The sequence below is a fragment of the Salvelinus alpinus genome, chromosome 30 (genome assembly GCF_045679555.1).
Source record: "Salvelinus alpinus chromosome 30, SLU_Salpinus.1, whole genome shotgun sequence".
Taxonomy (NCBI): domain Eukaryota; kingdom Metazoa; phylum Chordata; class Actinopteri; order Salmoniformes; family Salmonidae; genus Salvelinus; species Salvelinus alpinus.
Window position 1 is genome coordinate 28,815,169 of NC_092115.1, and position 24,427 is coordinate 28,839,595.

Below are 24,427 nucleotides of genomic sequence, written 5' to 3' on the forward strand. Positions count from 1 at the left end.
TCCCAAAAGCATTGCGGGAGGCTGTGCTCCAGAGTACTCATGGCGGGGTGGGGACTGGACACTTTGGGGTCACAAAAACACTGCGCCGTCTCCGTCAGGGCTTCTACTGGGGGCAGCACAAGAGGGATGTGGAGGACTTTTGTCGCCGCTGTGACAACTGCACAGCGAGAAAGGGCCCCCCGGGCCGCTCTCATGCTCAGCTCCAACAGTTCCCAGTGGGGGCTCCCATGGAGAGGGTGGGGGTGGATGTAGTTGGGCCGTTCCCCACCACAGACAGTGGAAACCGCTGGGTGCTCACGGCCATGGACTATTTCACAAAATGGCCCGAGGCCTATGCTCTGCCTGACCAGGAGGCAGAGACCATCGTCGACGCCCTGACAGCGGGGATGTTCAGCAGGTTTGGAGCTGCAGAGTCCATCCACAGCGACCAGGGCAGAAACTTTGAGTCCCGTGTGTTCGCCACCATGTGTGAGAGGCTGGGTATGCACAAGACCCGCACTACTCCTCTCCATCCTCAAAGTGATGGCCTTGTAGAGCGCTTCAATAAAACGCTTGGACAGCAGCTGGCCATCGTCTCTTCCAAACACCAGCGTGACTGGGACAAGCACCTGCCTATGGTCCTCATGGCATGCCGCTCCGCTGTCCAAGACTCCACCTCCTGCACGCCTGCCCTCCTCATGCTGGGGAGAGAGATCCGCACCCCTGCGGAGATGGCGTTTGGTCGGCCCCTGGATAGCCCTCATGTTCCCCCGGGGCCGGAGTATGCCCGGAGACTCCAGGACCGCCTGGAGACAGCCCACACCTTCGCCAGAGAGCAGCTGGTGAATGCAGGTGTGAGGCAGAAGAGGAACTATGACGTGCACACCCGGGGAAGGCACTTTGTGGCTGGGGAGCTGGTCTGGGTCTACAGCCCGCTAAGGAAAAAAGGCAGATGCCCCAAGTTGGACAGTCACTGGGTGGGACCCTGCAGTGTCCTGGAGAGGGTAGGGGAGGTTGTTTACCGGGTGCAGCTTCCTCCCAGGGGGAGAAAGGTGGCACTGCACCGGGACAGGTTAGCCCCATACAGAGGGGCCTCTTCTCCCCAAACCCCAGGAACCCCCACAATTCCCCTCTCTGGCAATGCCATTCTCCAGGCACCCACCCCCAGGTGCCGCAGACAAGGCTCCAGACAGCCCACTCCCCCTGTCTCCCCCCCTGTGTCACCGCGTGGTTCCCCAGAGCCACGGACTGTATTACCCGTTCCCGCTTCCTTGTCCCCCATATCCCTGCCTTCATCCCCTGGTTCCCAGAGGGGCACTCTGCGACCATCACGGCCACGCAGGCAAAGGAGACCTCCGGGTCGCTTCAGAGACTTTGTTTGTTCCCTCGGGGACGAGGGACTTTGTGGTGGGGGGGCTGTGTAGCGACCCGCACAGACAGCTGTGTGTTATGTGTTAGGCTAGTAGGTGGTTGTGTTCGCGGGGTCCGACATGTCAGTCAACCTGCTATCTGCCAATCACGGGAATGCCTGGAATGTTCTGATGCCGGGCATCCTGGTGGTTGGCGGAGTGGCGTGGAGGGGGGTTGGGCAGGGGGATGGAGCATTGGAAGTTAAGACCAGGTTTTGCCTTTGTTCTTTCTCTTATGTCTGGGCTCCACAAGAGAAGGTCACGATTGGCTTGTGTGTTATCTTTCACTTATTTGGCGTGGGCTACGGCCAAACAGTAGCCTGTGTAAAGTTGGTTTAATAAACCGTCCATTCGTAAACTCAATCCTCTGTCTGGACAGTTGTTCTTTTATGATCTAGTCAGGTCATTACAGTATTGTGTAGTGGAGCTGCATAAGTGTTGATAGCTAAAGAGATGGAGAAAACACCTGTCTCCTTAAAACTAAGAGCAACCATGGCATGGCATCCGTGACATGGAGACGTATCCATCATGCATGATGATGTAAGAAAGTCTAGCTAGCAAAATTTTCAAATATTACACGTTTCTAATTTTGACAGAAAGAGGTTTTGTTTCAAGCTAATGTATACTGTTAGCTAGCTAGCTGAGGTTAGCTGGCTGGCTGGCTCGCTAGCTAACGTTACGTGTATGATGTTATTATTTGTATCAGAACCATTTGCTTAGCTAGTTAGAGCCTAATGTTAGCTTGCTAACATTGAACCTGGTTGGTTAGGTCCCAGCAAATTCATGCAGGGTAGTAACGACAGGATTTGGCACTATGTTCATTGTTGTTTAACTAGCTAACGTTAGCTGGCTGGCTCGCTAGCAAACGTTACGTGATGTGTATGATCTTACTCATTGTTTACCTAGCTAGGTTCATGGTTTACCTACCTAGCTAGCTAGCTACATGTCTTAACAACAGACTCCACTATGCAAGTAACCATTTCGGGTGCATTCGTAAATTCAGTCTGAGTATGCCAGAGCGCAGAATAACTGATGAATTTACGAACGCACAACACCCGTTGAATATGGCCGGTGTCAGTAAACGTCAGCAGGCTGTATTCATGTTATCCAGAGGTAAACAAATAATCGGCCAGAGCGTCAAGTGTGCGCTCTGAATGCTCCAAGAGCAAAACGAGATGGGTGGGGATAAACTTAAGAGGGTGTGAACGATGCTAAATGGGTGTAGACAAAGAAAAGCTCTTCACTAGGTACCAAATCATTCAAAGGCCATTTTCTCAAAAGTGAGTTTATTACTTTCCCATTGTTCCTCAAAAATGTAGTGTATGATATACCATTTTGTAGCTCTGAGTCTTTACTTTTATCCAATGTAAAAAACACAATTTCTAATTTTGCTACATAAGAGCGATTTGAGCCGGTCGGTCACATATTATATTTGAGATTCTTCAAAGTAGCCACCATTTGCCTTGACGACAGCTTTGCACACTCTTGGCATTCTTTCAACCAGCTTCATGAGGTAGTCACCTGGAATGCATTTCAATTAACAATGGTGCCCTGTCAAAAGTTAATTTGTGTAATTGATTTCCTTCTTAATGCATTTGAGCCAATCAGTTGTGTTGTGACAAGGTATGGGTGGTATACAGAAGATAGCCCTATTTGGTAAAAGACCAAGTCCATATTAGGGCAAGAACAGCTCAAATAAGCAACTAGAAGTCCATCGACAGTCCATCATTACTTTAAGACATGAAGGTAAGTCAATATGGACAATTTCAAGAACAAATATTTTTTGTCACATGTGCCGAATACAACAGGTGTAGTAGACCTTACAGTGCAATGCTTACTTGCAACCCCTTAACCAACAATACAGTTTTAAGAAAAGAAAAAAAGTGTTAAAGTATTTACTAAAATAAACTGAAGTAAAAAATAAAATAAATAAATATGAAAAATAACAAATAATTAAGGAGCAACAATAAAATAACAGTAGCGAGGCTATATACAGGGTGCACCTCTACAGAGTCAATGTGCGAGGGTACCGGTTAGTCAATCTAATTGAGGTAATATGTACATAGGTAGAGATAAAATGACTATGCAGAGTAGCAGCAGCGTAAAAATGGGGGGTGGGGTGGGGACAATGCAAATAGCCCGGGAGCCATTTAATTAGCTGTTCAGGAGTCTTATGGCTTGGGGGTAGAAGCTGTTAAAAAGCCTTTTGGACCTAGACTTGGTGCTCCAGTACTGCTTGCCCAGAGTTACCTCTGCTGCAGAGGATAAGTTCATTAGAGTTACCAACCTCAGAAATCGGCAATTAACTGCACCTCAGATTGCAGCCCAAATAAATAAGTAATAGACACATCTCAACATCAACTGTTCAGAGGAGAATGTGTGAGTCAGGCCTTCATAGTCGAATTGCTGCAAAGAAACCACTACTAAAGGACACCAATAAGAGAAGAGAATTTCTTGGGCCAAGAAACATGAGCAATGAACATTTAGACAGGTGGAAATCTGTCCTTTGATCTGATGAGTCCAAATTTGAGATTTTTGGTTCCAACCGCCGTGTCTTTGTGAGAAGCAGAGTAGGTGAACGGATGATCTCCGCATGTGTGGTTCCCACCGTGAAGCATGGAGAAGGAGGTATGATGGTGTGGGAGTGCTTTGCTGGTGACACTGTCAGTGATTTATTTAGAATTCAGCATGGCTACCACAGCATTCTGCAGCGATACGCAATCCCATCTGGTTTGGGCTTAGTGGGACTATCATTTGTTTTTCAACAGGACAATGACTCAACACACCTCCAGGCTGTGTAAGGAATATTTGACCAAGAAGGAGAGTGATGGAGTGCTGCATCAGATGACCTGGCCTCCACAATCACCCGACCTCAAACCAATTGAGATGGTTTGGGATCAGTTGGACCACAGAGTGAAGGAAAAGCAGCCAACAAGTGCTCAGCATATGCGGGAACTCCTTCAAGACTGTTGGGAAAAGCATTCCAGATGACTACCTCATGAAGCTGGTTGAGAGAATGCTAAGAGTGTGCAAAGCTGTCATCAAGGCAAAAGGTGGCTACTTTGAAGAATCTAAAATATAATATATATTTTGATTTGTTTAATACTTTGGTTACTACATGAGTCCATGTGTGTTATTTCATAGTTTTGATGTCTACACTATTAATCTACAATGTAGAAAATAGTAAAAAAAATTAAGAAAAACCCTTGAATGAGTAGGTGTGTCTAAACTTTTGACTGGTAGTGTATATATTTCCACACTATGAGGTTGCGCGACAGGTGATATTCTGCCCAAACCCTGTATGCCATGGGCTCTCCAAATCTGTTCCTGTTCCTTAATTTTGTTTGTTTTTGACCATTTTAATTTAAAACAATCACAACTGTTACCCAGAAGTGATTTAATATTACATTATCGTATCAAATCATAACCAATGCCATTGTAACAGCATTTATGAAGACAATAACCCATATAATGTCATCTGAAGCTGAAGCAGGCATTGGCTGGTAGTTTCCTATGAACAGGTGCACCATGGAGGGATACCTACTGTAATCGTCTATGGTGATGGTCTCGTACTCCACTTTGGGCATCTGCATGCTGTGGTACGTGTTATTCACTCCCTCGTTAGTCTCCAGGTCCAGGACCTCTGTAGTGACATGGAAGAAACAGTCTTATTGTTCACTTACAGTACTGTCTGAATGGCAGCTTCATGAAGCATCTAACACATTTCCCATTGAATGATGTGTGATATAAAAGACACTAGGCTGAATAAAAGGCCGCTCAGCTTCAGTGCTCTTTATGGTACAGGCCAGGGTCAGGCCTCATGACACTCACTCTGTTTGTCTTTGGTACTGTAGATGGCAACACTGGGTACATCAGGGCCTGGATAGGGATACATGTGGAGAGGGAAAGAGAGAAAGGGGTGGAGGTTGTCAGTTATTATAGGATGAAGCATTTTAAGGTTCAGATGAATGGCCTCAAATGGAGAAGCAAACAAAACACTCAAACCCTTTTTTTCTGTAGCATTTCACTTCAAATCAGAGCTCATTCAAAAATGCCTCTGGTTTATTCCACGAAGGTACCTTTTGTGTCCATTTGCTATTTTAAGAAGAAATTGTGCCAGAATATTGTATTTAAAAGCCTGTTAAATTAAATGTCCTTTAATAAAGACCCCATGGAGATTTTTTTTTAAATCAGAATTTTTTAATATGATTAAACTTGCTAAACTGCCAAAATGCAGCCCCTGTGTACCCTCTGTTACTTCTAAGAAGACTTTATCCCACTTAACCTCAATATTTCTCCAAGATGTCACCATCATTGTCATTTAAAGTAATTTCTGAAGATTCATATTTATTTAATGTGATTAGTGATTATTTTAATTATGTTCCTCATTTTAAGGTCAACCCTGTTCCATGAACTGAACTCTCGTTTAAATATGTTTTTTAAAAGAAACATTAAACATCTAATAGTCAAATCATAGTGTAAAAGCCGGTTAACTGGTTCTACTCTTTTTGGCCATTTTCTGGTGTTTTGTGGCGGAAAACTGAGCGGGTTGAGCACAGATAGACAGGCTACAAATGTTTGAACAATTCATTTTTTTATGAAGCTTTAATTGCCACTCCCTGTTGCACATAACAAGCTTCCAATCCGCCTGTCACAAGGGGATTTATGGCTTATTTAAGATGAAATCGTCAACCCTGATACAGTCAACCCGGATACTTTATTTTGCACTTAGGCACTTACTATTGTAATTTTTCTTTTACCTGTTGAGATGGGAAAACTTGTTTTTATGAAGTTGAACATGTGCTCTTTATAACAGAATCTACATTTCTCAAAAGGCACCGAATTGGTGGAATGAGCACTCTGTTTCTCTTACCATCTTTAGTAATGCACGTCTAGAAATAACACCTCTCAGCCAGCCATGTGTCATTACTGAGAAGCCACTGTCTGTCTGTAGCACCTTGGGGAGCAGCTGAATGAATACCCGGCTGTTATTATTACTCCAGACAGTCAGACCAGGGCTGGTCTCCTCTCACAAGAGCTAATTAATGAAAAATTGGTTGCTCTTTTTCCTCTCTGGAGCGGGCCCTCTAAACAAATTAGCTGTCATGACAACCGCACTGGTAGGAGAAATAAGGATGATGGCCATGGGCCATGGGCCCTACTCTCATTCTATAGATAGACCCTGTCTGACACACAGGAAGCAGGGCAGGAAATTGGGCTCTATGCCAACTACTGTAGTTTGATACACAGCAGGAACACTTTAGGATGCAGGCTGGCGATTCACATTTGGCAAGGGGCTTGAGTTGTCTGACTGGCAAATAGAAACACTGGTTAGTGCCGACTGCTGTCACAGTCAATACAACCTTTTGCCACAGCATTGACTAATTCAATTTAATATTTTGACTGAGCATGTTTAGTGTCAATGTAGATTTTTAAATCTACATTTGACACTAAACACCCACTAAAACCCTGTCAGCATAGTGAAAGACTTCAATGTATTTGTATATCACAAAAATATACTGATTCAGTTAAGTGCAACATATGCTGCTTAGTGTTCAGGATTCAAGGTCAGGAGCACTCACCTTTACAGTTGAGCAGGAAGTACTGCATGTTGTGGCTGAAGGAGCCGTCCACATAGCCACACTTGAACTCACACGACAGACAGCAGCGATTAAATGGGCCATTGGTGTCCGCACTGACATAGGATAGATACAGTAAACCAAGCTATTAGCATTATACGCTATTAGATTTTTTTTTAAAGACAACTAAATAGTGATCTCGCACAGAATAACCGTTAGAGAGCTAAATCCCAAAATGTAATTATACCTGTAGAGGTGTCGTCGTTTTGGATCATCCTCTGTGCTTAAAAAGTATCTGTAAAACATTGCCATGAAGATCAGTTTGGAGTTTAATGACCATTACCTGAACAAGACAAGGTAAGTCAAATACCCATGGTAACATTTGATCAACTATAAGCAATAGGAAATGATATGTTCATTTGGAAATCATAATGGTACTATTTGGTCATGTTGCTGTAATGTATGGGTCGGAGAGGCTTACATGAGCTGCCTGTCTTGGCTGTAGGCCAGTATCTGAGTGACGTCCCAGTCTCCTGATGTCAGGGACTGCAGAGTGTCTGTGCTGGTGTTTGGCTGGAATGGAACAATACATCACATTGCATGACAACTACAACTCTGGATAGAAGAGTTGGTTATATATAACAGCTCATACAGCTCATACAGACCAGGCTGGGCATACAGAGGCCAGGATTCAATCCAAGGTACATTATCGGGCAGCGCATTGAACTTGACTTGCGCTGCGTTTACCATGAGTGCGTTCTCCGCAGACGTCGGTGGAAATGCTTTTAAAAGGTGCATTGTGGGCTGTCCAGTGCGCTGCTCTATAATCCGGCTACAGTTTAAGAGAAGAGAACAAACTGAGGTGTTTTACCTGGGAGGTGGACATGGAGATATGGAAGAACTTTCCCCTTCCACCCTGAGGAATAGCTCTGGTGAAGAAGAACTTGTATCCGTCATGGGAGAAGAGTGGCTCTTCGTTCTGCAACAGGAAGAGAAAGAAGTAGGTGGGTGTGAGTGAGTGAGTATATTGAGACAGCTAAACTGTTAAACTGCACTTCTGTCCTTCCTACCCCTTCCTCCTGTAATATATGTATTTCACTGGATCCATTTTTTTTATGTGTGTTGTGATACATGTTATGCTTTTAGTATTCTTATCACTTACCTGTCTGTGTAGCCAGCCCTCACTTTCATCCTCATGTTTCTGGAACAATAACATGGCGGTTACAAAATGAATACTGCATGCATGTCCACAGTGCTTTTTCTCAAGTTACATACTACAGTATTTTATTTGAATGGTGAGGACAGAAAGTAAGGACAACTTGGATTGTGACATAGGAGGCAAGAAAGAAGTAGGGCTAATGTAAGAGAGGGTGGCGGTGTGTGTCTGTGTGTGTGTGTGCATGCGCATGTTTCACCTTGGTGCAGACTCCTGTGGTGGCGTCACACAGTGTCAGTATGGAGTTGTTCTGAGCTCTGTTCAGCCAGTTGACTGCCACCTTGGTGCTGGTGGCCCACTTTACCATTGTGATGTAATATTCTCTTCTAAAAGAAAGAATGGAATGTGTTACAACATACTTACAACTGTTTTCTGCAGGATTACCTGAACGGTGACAAGTTTGCATCTCTGCTATCCCCTACGGGGTAGTAAATATGACCTTTAACCTTGTGTCACAGTGTCAGTCAGTCAGTGAGACCCTCACCCTATCCTGGGGTCGTCTGGCTTCTTCATCTCCACCGTGTGAAGGGGTCCGTTCAGACTCACCACAGACAGGTGTACTACAGGGTTGTCCTCCCCGGCCTGCAGGGGCAGAGACAGTTTATGCAGAGATCATATCATTCTGTGGGTTATACAGTATCTATATTGACAATTTCTGTCTGCGTGAAGTCGACTGTCAGATCCATACAACTCTATAAGAGTTTATCCCTTTTCTGGATGTTCTGCACAACAACACTACGTACTCATTCAATACCCCTAACCCAGAAAAGTCAAGGCGGTGTAGAGCAGAAAGCACCGAGAATATTGAAGAGACTGTATCTAGGACCTACTGTACCTTAGGGTAGTGATACTCCAGCCCTGTTGGATACAGGGCGCCAGTGAAGATGGGTACCTCCATCTTGCGCACCAGGGTGTCATTGATGGTGGCATAGGCCAGTCTGAGACCGTCTGGAGACCACCAATGGGCTATGTGGGTCTGCAGTATTTCCTCTGTAACAGCATACACGCCCATAAACAATTAACTACTGTATCACAAACAATGTCCATTTATCATTAAAGACAATCTGCCCTCTGTAATTATTGGGACAGTGAAGCATTTTCTCTTCTTTTGACTCTATACTTCAAAAGTTTGATTTGAAATTAAACAATGACTATGAGAAGCAGACTGTCAGCTTTCATTTGAGGCTATTTTCATCCATAAAGGAAAGGGTGTTACCTAGTCAATTGTACAACTGAATGCCTTCAACTGAAATGTGCCTTCCAATAGAAATGAATGGTAAATAATGTATCATTTTGGCTTCACTTTTATTGTAAATAATATGTTTCTAAACACTTCTACATGAATGTGGATGCTACCATGATCACATATAACCCAGAATGACTCGTGGATTATACGTAATTATGGTAGCATCCACATTCATGTGGAAGTGTTAAAAACATATAATATTCTTATTTACAATAAAAGTGACTCCAAAATGACACAATACATTATTTACCATTTATTTCTATTGGGCACAAAATAATCTGAAACACAACCAAAACAAACAGCAAATGCATCCAACAAATGTGTAGAGTCGCAAGCTTGATATAGTCATTGTGTGCTATGAATATGGAACGAAATACTTAACGTTTTATTACTTGAATACACATAAGTGAATTTGTCACAATACTTTTGGTGCCCTAAAATGGGGGGACTATCCACGAAAAGTGTTGTAATTTCTAAACAGTTCACCCAATATGGATGAAAATACCCCAAAATGAAAGCTGAGAGTCTGCACTTTAACCTCATAGTCAGTGTTTAATTTCAAATCCAAACTTTTGGAGTATAGAGCCAAAATATCAAAAAATGCTTCACTGTCCCACTAATTACGGAGGGCGCTGTATATGTAGTCAATGCTGTTCATCGACAACAGCTCTGAATTCAATATCATAGTGTCCTCTAAGCTCACCACAAAGCTCAGGGCTCTGGGACTGAACTCCTCCCTAAATAGCTGGGTCCTGGACTTCCTGACGGGTCGCTCCCAGGGGGTGAAGGTAGGCAACATTATCTCATCCACACTGATCCTCAACACATGGGCCCCACAAGGGAGCGTTCTCAGTCCCCTCCTGTACTCCCATAGTCACTTTACCCCTACCTACATGTACAAATTACCTCGACTAACCTGTACCCCCTCACATTGACTCAGTACCGGTAACCCCTGTATTTAGCCTCGTTATTGTTATTTTATCGTTACTTGAAAAACATTTTTTTTTAACTTTAGGTCATTTAGTAAATATTTTCTTAACTCTATTTCTTGAACAGTAAGTAACAGTAAGTAATCAAAAGCGGGTTCGTAATTTTGACGAATTACTGCATTTTTACCGTGGAAAATGGCCTAATCCAACCACATGTCAACAAAGTTATTTCCCCCTGGTCTGTCAGTGTATTCACGTGTGAAGATGATGACAGAAGACCGTGTGAAACAATTTCAAGGGCTGAAAGAATCAAGGTGAGTGGCGTTTTACTCAAACTCAAAAAAATAATTAAATGGTAAATGGCCTGACTGCACTATCTTCATTAATCCATCATCTTTGGTAGAAAGTCAAACTGTCACCGAGAACATTCCACAATTTCCTGTTTCATTTAATACTCAAAGAGAGAGAGTGAGAGATGTATTCTGCTTAAAATCGTTCTAAAACGGAGCACATTACTTTTACTGCTTTATATGAAATTAACGTGAAAAAAAACCATTGCAAAATGTTTCGCAGAATTTCAGAACAAATGACGCAAAATCAAGAATTCTTGGCCGCAGAAATCACAAAAAAAAAAAAAAAAATCCTGGAGGGACTGGTTAATAATATAGCTAATAGTATGTTGTTTACTGATACACTGTACTGTACATGTCATCCTATCCCGAAGTAACTTCATTAGCTGTGTGTGCTGATAAAGGATATCTAATACATAACACTGTGTAAACAGATGCTAATGCATTAGATGTGCTGTGGCTTATATCTGATTTCTGGCACCCATTTACTGTACTGGAGGACAGAGGTCCATTACTCATAGCTAAGTAGGACGTGTGGGAGTGTTCCAGACCGATACAGACAGATAGAACATCAGATTATGTTGTGGGTCAACATATGTCTTTATCATTCATCAGGTGTGAAGAGCGCATGTCAAAAGGTCATTTGAAAACTGAGGTAACGAAAAGGAAAAGAGAAGTAATTAGTTAAATGAATGTACAAAGTAAAATATAATCCACCAATGCCCACCAGGTGGCAACATAGACCTCCCAGGAAGGCTTCCTATTAGAAAAATAGTACAAACAGGCAGCAACCATTCCCTGAGACAAACACAATAATGACTCAACTCCAAAGACCTTGGCTGTGGGTTCTCTGATTCAGTTGACAGAAAATGAGGATGGTCTACGAAGGATGATGAAGACCAGCATACAGAGATTGTGAGTGGGTGAGTGGTGATTGATGGACATTGAACAACCATGTTGAGTCATCGATCCCCTCTCTAAGAATGAGATACGGATTATGAAATAACTCATTGACTGCATTCAAGAACAGTGGTCAACACAATCTTCAGTACAGTATGACAGCAGACATCCAACAATTTCTATTGCTGCATAGAAGACTGCTGTATAAAAGACCATATGTATGATGGATCATACCAGGGTATGAATAGCAGGGTTGGGGTCAATTCTGAATTGCGTTGTGACTTGCTCTTTAATTCCAATAAAATTATTTAATTTGATTTGAATTTGAATTGGCCACACCCCATCGGAAGCAGAATTTGAATATGGAATACGCAGTAGGGGGGGGAACAGCGACATTGTCCCCCCCCGCTGTTGTTAGTTGTTATTGTTTTTGTTGCCGAGCTAAGGAGTAGCATGGTACATTTTTTAAATTACATTTTTTATATATTTTTTTAATGGAATATCCGAAACATAAAATATACTTGCAGTGAAGCCGATCAACAACTACGTCAGACCAGTCATCCAACAGACTCTCATTCAGAGTGACACACAGAAGTATCCAGGGTCAATGCCCTGCTCAAGGGCACGTTGACAGATCTCCCACCAGGCCAAAAGAACGTGAACCCGAACCCTCCAAGATCCCCCCACAGTTCCCCAATAGCTGTCCCTCAACCATTCGAGACCCCTCCCACAGTCCCCCCCAGAAGAAATTCCATTCCCCTAAAACCCCCCAATGCACCAACAACCAAGATAATTAACTAAAGAGAAAAAAGAGACAGAAGAAAACAGCAAACAACAATGCACTTTTTTTTTTAAGACTAAAAAATGAAAACAAAGGACATCAAGGACTACTAAAATCATAACAGCAATGCCAACTGTATATGTTTGTGTGCATGTCTGGCACTATTACATGTACAGTTGAAGTCGGAAGTTAACATAGGTTGGAGTCATTAAAACTTGTTTTTCAACTACTCCACAAATTTCTTGTTAACAAACTATAGTTTTGGCAAGTCGGTTAGGACATCTACTTTGTGCATGACACAAGTAATTTTTCCAACAATTGTTAACAGACAGATTTTTTCACTTATTATTCACTGTATCACAATTCCAGTGGGTCAGAAGTTTACATACACTAAGTTGACTGTGCCTTTAAACAGCTTAGAAAATTCCATATAATGATACAGTCTCTTACGACATTCATTTATCTCCCTTGGAAATTGGTCATTGAGACCGAATTTGGTCCCTTTAAGCTCCCTTCCCCTTCTTTTGATCAGCTCCTTTTGTTGTTAGTGTTCAAATTTTGCGATGATCGGTCGGGGACCGAGTGTTCGTTGTTTGCAGCAACTTCTTTGTTGTTGTAATATTGCAAATGGACATGGCTGTTTCACCATTAAGGATTCCATCTTTAAAGGATAATTGAATTCAATGAAATTCTATGATATTCAAATGGCTTATTTAATCTACGCATCACCATATAAATGTTTATTTTGACATGTATGGCTACCAATACCATGTAGCATAAGTTTGAAACATTTCATTTTTAAAACGGATTATCCTAAAACAATTTTAAATAATTACAGTGGTATTGAAATAGTCTAAGATCATGTTGTGGGTTATCTATAATAATTATTAAATACATTTCCCAGATTGCATTAGATCAAACAGTACCGTATGGAAGGGAACAATCTAACATGTCATTACAAAGAAAAATTATGTTGGGCGTCTTTGGTTTATATTCATGCTAATGTTTGAAATGGTATATGTATTATTTGCATTAAGTGGCATATCCTTAAGATAAAAGACTTGTCAAATGAATGAGATTGTCATGCTTCATGTCTCATTTGAATTGGTTTGAATTGGTTTGAATTATATTCTACTTCCTTCAATTCAAATTTAATTCAAATGTTGCTTCCGGTGGGGTGTGGCCAATTCAAATTCAATAAAAATGTATGGTTTGAATGCAATTTCCTTTCAAAATTCTGAATTGACCCCAACCCTGATGAATAAGTTATCTGAAAGATCTGTGCTCTGTGTGCTAACCCACTGAAGGTCTTCAAAGAGAATCAATGGGAGGAAATACTGCTGGAACTAAACTGTCAGGGCTTTGGTGAAGGAGTTCCGAGGTCAGTGAGGAAAGTCACTTATATCAGTCTCAGTGTAGTCATGGGGACAGCAAGAGGACCATGACCCACAGCCCTCAGGGAGACACACAGACGGATGGACAGACTATCCTAACCCTAGCTCCAGCCACAACCCTAACCCTAGCTCCAGCCACAACCCTAACCCTAGCTCCAGCCACAACCCTAACCCTAGCTCCAGCCACAACCCTAACCCTAGCTCCAGCCACAACCCTAACCCTAGCTCCAGCCACAACCCTAACCCTAGCTCCAGCCACAACCCTAACCCTAGCTCCAGCCACAACCCTAACCCTAGCTCCAGCCACAACCCTAACCCTAGCTCCAGCCACAACCCTAACCCTAGCTCCAGCCACAATGCTAACCCTAACTCCAGCCACAACCCTAACCATACAGTAGTTCAAGCCACAACCCTAACCCTAGCTCCAACTCCAGCCACAACCCTAATCTACCTCCCAGAGATGCAGTAACACCTGAGGCATCTCTCTGTGGTGGTTATTTCACACAACATGACTGAAGTGCTTATGTACTGCATGTAAAAATACAGCAATATGCATAACGGGCGTGATTCAGACTTAGGAAATGCACACCTTTCCTACGCACTTTTCAGTAGTTGGTATTCAAACTTAACTTATGCAGGTGCGTAATGAGCTTTGCAGGCGTGGTTCCCTTGCGCATGCTGAATACATTGAATTCAACCGCTGGAACCCTCCCATTTGCTGGCCAACATATTTTGTCCTGGAGTTTTCATTCAATAGGTTTTACAGTACATTTATCTAAAGCAATCCCTTTACATTTATCTAAAGCCAACCTATCTAAAGCCAATTTGGTGTACCTTTAGATACAATGTTTCTCGACAGACTCACTAGAATATATGGAGAAATCGGTTCAGAATACTAGGGATCGATGAAAGAAAGGCATGTAGGTCTAAATACACACATATTCCTCTCCTTTTCAGTACCAATTGGTAGATAAAAAATATTATTGCATATTATTTAGGGTTAAGAAAGTATTTATGAATATATATATATTTTTAAACAGTTTTGGAGTGCCTTTACACACTAAACATATTGGTGAATCAAAAATACAGTGGTTTGATTCATCCTGAAAGTTGCCATATTCAATTGTTCCATCCATTAAATATTGGAAGGTGAGAAAAGTGTACAATAGGGGTTGAACATAAGTCCTATAAATCTCCCCTAATCAACCTCACTAATCATGGAACTGTGATGACAATGTACAGTCCAGCCGTTGTGAACCGTGCGGCAGGCTCCAGGTTTAAACTGCTACGTATGGTCTGTGCTCCATAAGGATTCAAATAGTCCCAAATGATTGCACAACTTGTAATACGTTAGCCTAATATGATCCACTATTGCTTGCGAACCTCAGGAACAACCACACAAACATGACAGAGGAAAGAAAGTTAAACTAACAATGTTTTAATATATTTTTTATGTTACTAGGTAAGTTGACTGAGAACACATTCTCATTTACAGCAACAACCTGGGGAATAGTTCTGGAGGGGGGATGAATGAGCCAATTGGAAGCTGGGGGTGATTAGGTGGCCAGATTGGGAATTTAGCCAGGACACAACTACTCTTAAGATGAGTGCCATGGGATCTTTATTGACCACTGAGACTCAGGACACCCGTTTAACGTCCGATCCAAAAGACAACGTCCCCAATAACTGCCCTGGGATATTTACTTTAGACCAGAGGAAAGGTTGCCTCCAACACCACTTCCAGCAGTATCTTTTCTCCCATCCAGGGACCAACCAGAGCCAACCCTGCTTAGCTTCAGAGGCATGCCAGCAGTGGGATGCAGGGTGGTATTCTGCTGGCTAATGGAATGATGCAAAATGTAAGGAAACTAACACTAAAGTGACAGTTATAAATGTATGTGGGTATTACTGATGGTGGCTCCCGATAGTGGCTAATATTTAACATGATACAAACTGTAAAATAAAAATGTGAAAATCCCGGGCATATAATTAAAACATTCTAAAGCCTATACATCAACTCGCCAGGTTCGGCCCTACAGAAGCCTATAAAGTCTCCAAATTTCATCTACGCAAATTATGAGGGCACACAATAAATATTCTGAATAACGGCACAGGTATTTATAGCCTACTTCACAGTAGGGGGCCGCAATACATGTCATGTTGATATGATTTTCAGTTTGCTTCCATGTCTGGTTAACATTAGTCAGAATACAAATAGAGCGAAAAGTGCATAAAAAGGGAATTACGTCCATTTACGCACTTAACTCGGGTCGGAATTCTCCATCAAAGGAAGTGTTGCTCGAATCCACTGCACACGTCGCCAGATCATCACCACTCAATAACACCCTTCCTATTGCATTACATAACCCCATAGACATACAGACAACTTCTCGTTTCCTGTCACTACAGTGATAAATCAGCGCTGGGGGTGTTGTGAAGAGATCCACATCCTGCGCTGTCTAGTGCTGTTGGCTTTGTGTGGCACTCTCTGCTCTGCATGACAATCCTATCCTGTCTCACTACTATATCACCCTCACACCAAGCATTCTGCTCTGATAAGATAGGGAGATGGGCACACACACACACACACACACACACACACACACACACACACACACACACACACACACACACACACACACACACACACACACACACACACACACACACACACACACACACACACACACACACACACACACACACACGTCTGATGATGCTGCTCTGAGATCAGGTGCTGCAGTTCAGGAGTCATTCCATAATGAGTGCAGACAAATATTATGCAACTATGTGGCTGTCTATTCACACTATAAATAAAATGTATATCTAATATCGCTCTTAGGCCTACACAATGGATTATAGCATTAGGTAAGCTTAACTGTGGGTTTACAATCTAGAAATCTAATCAAATATGAAAGCCAATATGTTTTATGAGAGCTTAGTCAGTAACCACTAATTAGACAGTTGATGGCTAATCCTGCTTGATACTGTATACCAGTCTTGTGAAAGGTTTCCAGCTGCACACTATCAAAAACAGCTACTGTAGGCCTACATAGTGCCAGAGTGGCCGATGGGGATATAAGTGTGTTATAATGGGTTTATACTCCTCTCAAAAAATGGATTTGGTATCCAGAATGCCCTGTGGTTGAACTACAGCGACCACTAGAGAGCGAAGAGGTACCACTGTCACCTTGAGCCTAAGGCTGCTATTATAAAACTCAGTCAAAACACTATAAAAAATATCAATCCCATGTAGTAATCCAGTGATTTAAGGGGTGACATCGAAAGTAAAACCATCATCCAACAAAACAAAACAAAATGTAAATAAATAAATGGAGAAATGAATACCGTATTGAGCAGAACATTTTCCAAATGACCACATTCCAAATGGCCACATTACATTGGCCACATTACAAATGACCACATTACAAATGTCCACATTACAAATGACCACATTACAAATGGCCACATTACAAATGGCCACATTACAAATGACCACATTACAAATGGCCACATTACAAATGGCCACATTACAAATGGCCACATTACAAATGGCCACATTACAAATGACCACATTACAAATGACCACATTACAAATGACCACATTACAAATGGCCACATTACAAATGGCCACATTACAAATGACCACATTACAAATGGCCACATTACAAATGACCACATTACAAATGGCCACATTACAAATGACCACATTACAAATGGCCACATTACAAATGACCACATTACAAATGGCCACATTACAAATGGCCACATTACAAATGGCCACATTACAAATGGCCACATTACAAATGACCACATTACAAATGGCCACATTACAAATGACCACATTACAAATGGCCACATTACAAATGACCACATTACAAATGGCCACATTACAAATGGCCACATTACAAATGACCACATTACAAATGACCACATTACAAATGACCACATTACAAATGACCACATTACAAATGACCACATTACAAATGACCACATTACAAATGGCCACATTACAAATGGCCACATTACAAATGGCCACATTACAAATGACCACATTACAAATGGCCACATTACAAATGGCCACATTACAAATGACCACATTACAAATGGCCACATTACAAATGGCCACATTACAAATGACCACATTACAAATGGCCACATTACAAATGACCACATTACAAATGGCCACATTACAAATGACAACATTACAAATGACAACATTACAAATGACCACATTACAAATGACCACATTACAAATGGCCACATTACAAATGGCCACATTACAAATGACCACATTACAAATGGCCACATTACAAATGACCACATTACAAATGGCCACATTACAAATGGCCACATTACAAATGACCACATTACAAATGACCACATTACAAATGGCCACATTACAAATGGCCACATTACAAATGACCACATTACAAATGGCCACATTACAAATGGCCACATTACAAATGACCACATTACAAATGGCAGTACAGTAGTAGTGTAGATTGCAACCAGTTGCAGAGTGAGATTGCAGCGATGCAGACATGAATGAATGAACATTGCCTAAACACAGAGTCAAGCATGGAGAGCTCTGGGGACAGGGAGACAGTGAAATACAACCAGATGTTTCTCTTTATGTAATTACTTACAAACACTAGCCATAGATAGCCTTTGTCTCTGAGGAGAGGGGAAAACTAATCTTAAAAAACTACAATAAAACTGTCTCTATTTTTTGTTATGATTATATTGGCTTGCTTATTCTTTTAAAACATTGTACAGAATAGGTGGAGTTTCTTTGTGAGTCCATGCCTTATGTTTTGATACTGCTGCAATCCTGGGGTGTAACTAACAAGCGTTCTCTGTCCTGCTGGTATTTGTAGTTCTGTTAGAATAGCTCAGCTGTATGCAGTAGTGAAGGTGTATTTGTAGTTCGCCTACCCTCATACAGCCAGTCACTCAGGCCGTTGAAGATGACTCGCTCCTTCCCTGTGGACACCAGGCGAATGGTTCTGCTCTCCACTGTCGCTCTGTAGTAGATGTTGTTCTCAAAGATAAAGATCTGGGGAAAGAAAGGACATGATGCTGGGTATGGTACCTCCAAAATAACAGTTTTGTGCATTTCAGTGATTTTGCTTTTGCCTCTTGACGTGTTTCAAATGCAGTCTTCTCAGCTTGACACTGTGGCTGCCTTGTAATTACTAGATTGTACCTTTCCACACAATAACAACCACTTCGACTGACACTCCTCCTGGGTAATCTTCATCACAGTGTGACATTCACTCAGTCCTAAAAAGAACATTCATCATCCAGCCTGTAGACATATCCACTTACACACACCATGCACAGAAGAGTCCCATAAGAGTCTAAGCCCTGTCTAAGCTGTGGGAGGGAGGGGCCATTCTACTAAGCTACAATATATGCAATTGTTTATAGAAGGTCATACCAAGGATCATTTTGCCATTTGATTTGGAATTTTAAGACCCCTTGAAGTATCAAAAGATACATATAAAAAACTATTTGATGACATTTTGGGTGGGGGGGTGGGGGCTTACTGCTATTAGCCCATACAAACGCATTGAACAACAGATGGTCTTAAAAAGAAATTTTAAGGACATGTTCTGAAGTGTCTGTCCTATATCTAAGAGATAGAAGAAAGACAGGGAAACATGTTTGTAATAATTTTTTACATGTATTTAATGTCTTATCTTTGGTACTAACAGTCTCCATATATACTGTACCGCCATTTTAAAAAAATCAGCTGATACAGGGGGACGTTGTGATGCCTGTGGGCTTCCTAGGGCAAAACAACCAACATGTATTGTACGGGAGAGTCTCATCTTTCCATAGAGGGGTAATAATAATAATTGTCTGTAGGCCAAACCGATTTTGTGAGAAGACCGATTTTCGGAATGTCTCATGGTCTGACAAACACTGTTTCTGTCACCTTTCACCGCAGATGCAGAAGTGTGACTTAGGTGGATGTGGTGGATTGAGACGCATCCAGTCACACAAGGGAATATAACGTTGCGGATCAAGTTTGGAATGATCATTTCATGTGTACAACATCTAAAGGACTTGTTTGTGAGTTTATGGAGCCTTTGTTGATGTTTTTTCAGGGCCCCCGTACACAACGAGGATGAGGAAGGATGCACAACGAGGATGAGGAAGGATGCACAACGAGGATGCTGTTTGGGGTGTTTCTTCCCAAAAAATGAAATCCCAAAAAAGGTGTCTGTATCATGCCATCCATCAAAAATTGAGATTTGGTTGTAAAAAATAAAACTTCTCCTTTAAGAAGAGACTACTGCTGGGTGGATGAGTGTGTGGCATCACCACCAATCCACCATCAATCCACTCTCCTCTCCTGTAGCTTTACCATGCGTTGGTGGGACAGGGAAACAATGTGTCTTTGAAGAACACAGTTCAGACTCAGACAGACTCTCCTCTATTTTTTTCCTTTGTCTTAAGTCACAGAGAGAGGAATGATTATTATCTTTCATATTCTTGGTATTTGTTTAAAAGTCAACGGTTGATGTGGACGGGGAATTAAAAAGGGACATATTCCAGCTTGAAGGTGGAATGTATCTCTTGACTTATGACCCATTCAATCAGTCACCATTCATTATATCAATGAGGGATAAGATGAAAAGAAAAAGATTGGGAACAAAGATAGAAACAAAAATTTAAAAAATATGAAAGTAGAGAATATAAAAAAAGATTTCAAAAGGTAAAGAGAGATGAAAGTAGAACCATCAAAAGAAACCTGCCTTCCTGTGTGTACAGTACGTGTGTGTGTTTGTTTGTTTGTGTGTGGACCCAGCTAGTTGATTGCTCTGTCATGATAGAGTAATTGCCCATGGCTTAATGATCACAGTAGGGTGCTTCTCTGTCTCCTGGTTCCACAAATCACACACATGATGCTCCAGTACACACACACACACACACACACACACACACACACACACACACACACACACATGTTGATGTAATTCTGTATAATGGATGATTCTGACAGTTTTTATTATGCAAAATCATTACGTCACAAACGGGAGAAGAATAACTGGTGGGTCAATAACTGGTGGATCAATAACTGGTGGGTCAATAACTGGTGGGTCAATAACTGGTGGGTCAATAACTGGTGGGTCAATAACTGGTGGATCAATAACTGGTGGGTCAATAACTGGTGGATCAATAACTGGTGGGTCAATAACTGGTGGATCAATAACTGGTGGGTCAATAACTGGTGGGTCAATAACTGGTGGGTCAATAACTGGTGGGTCAATAACTGGTGGGTCAATAACTGGTGGATCAATAACTGGTGGATCAATAACTGGTGGGTCAATAACTGGTGGATCAATAACTGGTGGGTCAATAACTGGTGGGTCAATAACTGGTGGATCAATAACTGGTGGGTCAATAACTGGTGGGTCAATAACTGGTGGGTCAATAACTGGTGGGTCAATAACTGGTGGATCAATAACTGGTGGGTCAATAACTGGTGGGTCAATAACTGGTGGGTCAATAACTGGTGGGTCAATAACTGGTGGATCAATAACTGGTGGGTCAATAACTGGTGGGTCAATAACTGGTGGGTAACTTCTGTGTCTCTTTGCTATTTTAAGTAGTAATTGTGCACCAATATTGACTTTTAAAAGCCTGTTATACTAAAGGAAGTGCCCTTGAATAAAGACCCCATGGAGAATTCAATAAATCAGATTCTTTTGTATGAATAAAGACTTGCTAAAGTGCTAAAATTCAGCATTTTGACATGTTCCTATGTGCACCCTCTGTGACTTCTAGGAAGATTTTAACCCACTTTGCCCCAATATTTCTCCAGGTTTTCACCATCACTGTAAAGCCCTAGGTATTGTGTTTCTTTGACAGTCATTTCTGAAGATTAGACTTATTTCATGTGATTTGTGATTCATTTCTGTCTGTCCCTCATTTTAAGGTCAACCCTGATACTTGAACCGAACCCTCGTTTTGATATGATGAAACAAATCCTTTTAAAATGTGTTTTTCAAATGAAACATTGATCATCTAATTGTCAAATCATAGAGTCAAAGCAGGTGAGCTGGTTATCATTTTGGGGGAAATGTTCTGGTGTTTTGTGGTCGAGCATAATATGTAAATCCTGTTATCCACAGAAAGAAAGGCTACAAATGTTTTAAATAACAATTTCCCAAAAATTGTGAAGCTTGCATTTACAGTAATTCCAATCTCTGTTGCACAAAACAAACTTCCATTCTCCCTGTCACATGGGGATTTATGGCAGATTTAAGATGAAATTGTCAACCGTTACAGTCAACCCTGTTATGGTCAATCCTGTAATGGTCAACCCTGTTACTTTATTTGGCACCTACACTAATAGGCACTTACTTACTGTATTACATTTTTTGGAATAACTTGTTTTTTATGAAGTTGAAAATTGTGCTCTTTATGACAGAATGTTAAAATTAGGTGAAATTAAAATGTGGGACCAAGATACACTTTTCAAAAGGCACCGAATTGGTGGAATGACCCTGGTATCATTGGCTGAAGCTGAGAGAAAAAACATCCGCTCAGACAGTTCACAGCTCTAGCTCTTCAATAAACCAAACACGCCGCTACTGTAGACATCAAAACAAAAAGAAACCAATCAGGTCATCTATAACCTTATGCAAATGTGACTGCTTTCTCCCTTGGCAGGCACGATCTCATATTTTACTAGCTTGAAATGTTTATATTGTTCCCTTTTAAATTTGTGGGTAGACTAATTTAGGCAAATTATATGATAAGAGCTCTCAGGTAACAACCAACAGAGTTGCAGTAAAAGGTAATAGTCAGTGGAGAAACACAAGGGAATACAGCCCGTTACTGTTGTTTTGTAAGTAGTCCTCCAATCTAAAGTACTCTTGTGAGGGGAATGAGGACCTGCAGTGTACTAACCAGGGAAAACAACAAGGAGATACACTTCTATTTTTCGAAAAACCTATCTCCTTCGACTCAATAACAACAATGACTGTTTCTTGCTTTAACCATAGCGACGATTCTGACATCATCATCTCCAAAGTGGTGCTGTGTAGAAAGGGAACGCATAAAGGGGCGTATCACGGTGTCTGTCAACTCTCCCTTTGGCAGGCCTTAAAAAAGTTGGAATAACATTTGTTTCAAGTTCAAGGCTGGAGCATATCGGTAATGGAGGTATACGGGAGTGCATGTGTGTCTTTTTCAGTGAGACAGTGAGGGTGTAGACAGGTGTGTGGGGTCTCTTACCAACTGTTGGCCCTTGGGTCCCCATCCAGCATACTGCAGGAGGGCGTTCCGTACCTCAGGAGGATTCAGACTCCACGTTTCCCTGTGGAGATACAACACACACTCTGTCACGGTGTGCGTGTCTTTGTTTGTTTCAGGGCGCGTGTCTCAGACTGTGCACAAAAATACATGGAATCTTCCAGTGAGCTATCTAGGTTGCTTCTGTAATGGTACTATCGATCATTCAGAGACACATTTAGCAAATGTTTGCTTAACTTTAAGACTGAGTACAAATATGGAACAAAAAGCAGACCAGACAGAGCTGGTACATAACAAGTGGCCTTTACCTTGGCTGATGTTAGGGATGGTGTTTTAAATGTATCCACCAGATGGCAGCACAAGAGCATGGATTTGACGTTGCTGATGCTAAGCACTTGTTAATGATGCGTTCACGTGCTAGTCGAAACTAGGAAACTGACATTTCCGACTTGCTAACAGGTTGTAATTACACACATGCCGCGTTCAACCAGTAATCAAGTCGGAAATTTCAAAGTTTGGTGAACGCAGCAGTAGAAGAAGCAGAGACAGAATAGGAAGCGAGACACCACACTTTTTTTATGTTTCAATGAAAGTCAATGAACTAAGTAGGCCAGACCCAGCTGCTATTGCATTGGTGTCTATAGGAGACACAGCCAGTTAAGTAGACCGGAACAGACAAATTTTTTTCAATAGTAAATGGCCTGATTGAACTATCTTCATTTATCCATCATCTTTGGTAGAAAGTCAAGCTGTCATCGAGAACATTCAGCAATTTCCTGTTTCATTTAATACTCAGACAAAAATAAGATGTGAGTGAGTGAGTGAGTCAGTCAGAGAAAGAGACAGTCAGTCAGTCAGAGAAAGAGACAGTCAGTCAGTCAGAGAAAAAGTCAGTCAGAGAAAGAGTCAGTCAGTCAGAGAAAGAGTCAGTCAGTCAGAAAAAGAGACAGTCAGTCAGAGAAAGAGTCAGTCAGAGAAAGAGACAGTCAGTCAGTCAGAGAAAGAGTCAGTCAGTCAGAGAAAGAGTCAGTCAGTCAGAGAAAGAGTCAGTCAGTCAGAGAAAAAGACAGTCAGACAGAGAAAGAGACAGTCAGTCAGACAGACAGAGAAAGAGACAGACAGACAGACAGAGAAAGAGACAGACAGACAGACAGACAGACAGACAGACAGACAGACAGACAGACAGACAGACAGACAGACAGACAGACAGAGGGAAACATACAGACATAGAGACAGACAGATAGTGAGAAAGAAAAAGACAGATAGTGAGAAAGAAAAAGACAGAGAGAGACAGAGACAGGGAGACAGACAGAGAGTGAGAGAGAGAGACGGAGAGTGAGAGCAAGAGAGAGAAAGACAGAGAGTGAGAGA

General features: G+C 41.8%; 1 protein-coding gene across 3 annotated transcripts in view; it reads right to left on the reverse strand.

The window, feature by feature from the left end:
* LOC139559786 (A-type potassium channel modulatory protein DPP6-like) overlaps positions 1 to 24,427 on the reverse strand; it is a 140,960-nt gene that overhangs the window by 12,969 nt on the left and 103,564 nt on the right. For all 3 annotated transcript variants that reach the window (XM_071376141.1, XM_071376143.1, XM_071376142.1), the window contains exons 7-18: positions 23,039 to 23,120; positions 18,722 to 18,842; positions 9,019 to 9,173; positions 8,668 to 8,765; positions 8,383 to 8,509; positions 8,130 to 8,168; positions 7,839 to 7,946; positions 7,449 to 7,540; positions 7,215 to 7,262; positions 6,971 to 7,083; positions 5,220 to 5,267; positions 4,933 to 5,031 (exon numbers count right to left, since the gene is read on the reverse strand). In XM_071376141.1, coding sequence (XP_071232242.1) covers positions 4,933 to 5,031; positions 5,220 to 5,267; positions 6,971 to 7,083; positions 7,215 to 7,262; positions 7,449 to 7,540; positions 7,839 to 7,946; positions 8,130 to 8,168; positions 8,383 to 8,509; positions 8,668 to 8,765; positions 9,019 to 9,173; positions 18,722 to 18,842; positions 23,039 to 23,120 — 1,130 coding nt within the window. The remainder of the gene's footprint in view (positions 1 to 4,932; positions 5,032 to 5,219; positions 5,268 to 6,970; positions 7,084 to 7,214; positions 7,263 to 7,448; positions 7,541 to 7,838; positions 7,947 to 8,129; positions 8,169 to 8,382; positions 8,510 to 8,667; positions 8,766 to 9,018; positions 9,174 to 18,721; positions 18,843 to 23,038; positions 23,121 to 24,427) is intronic.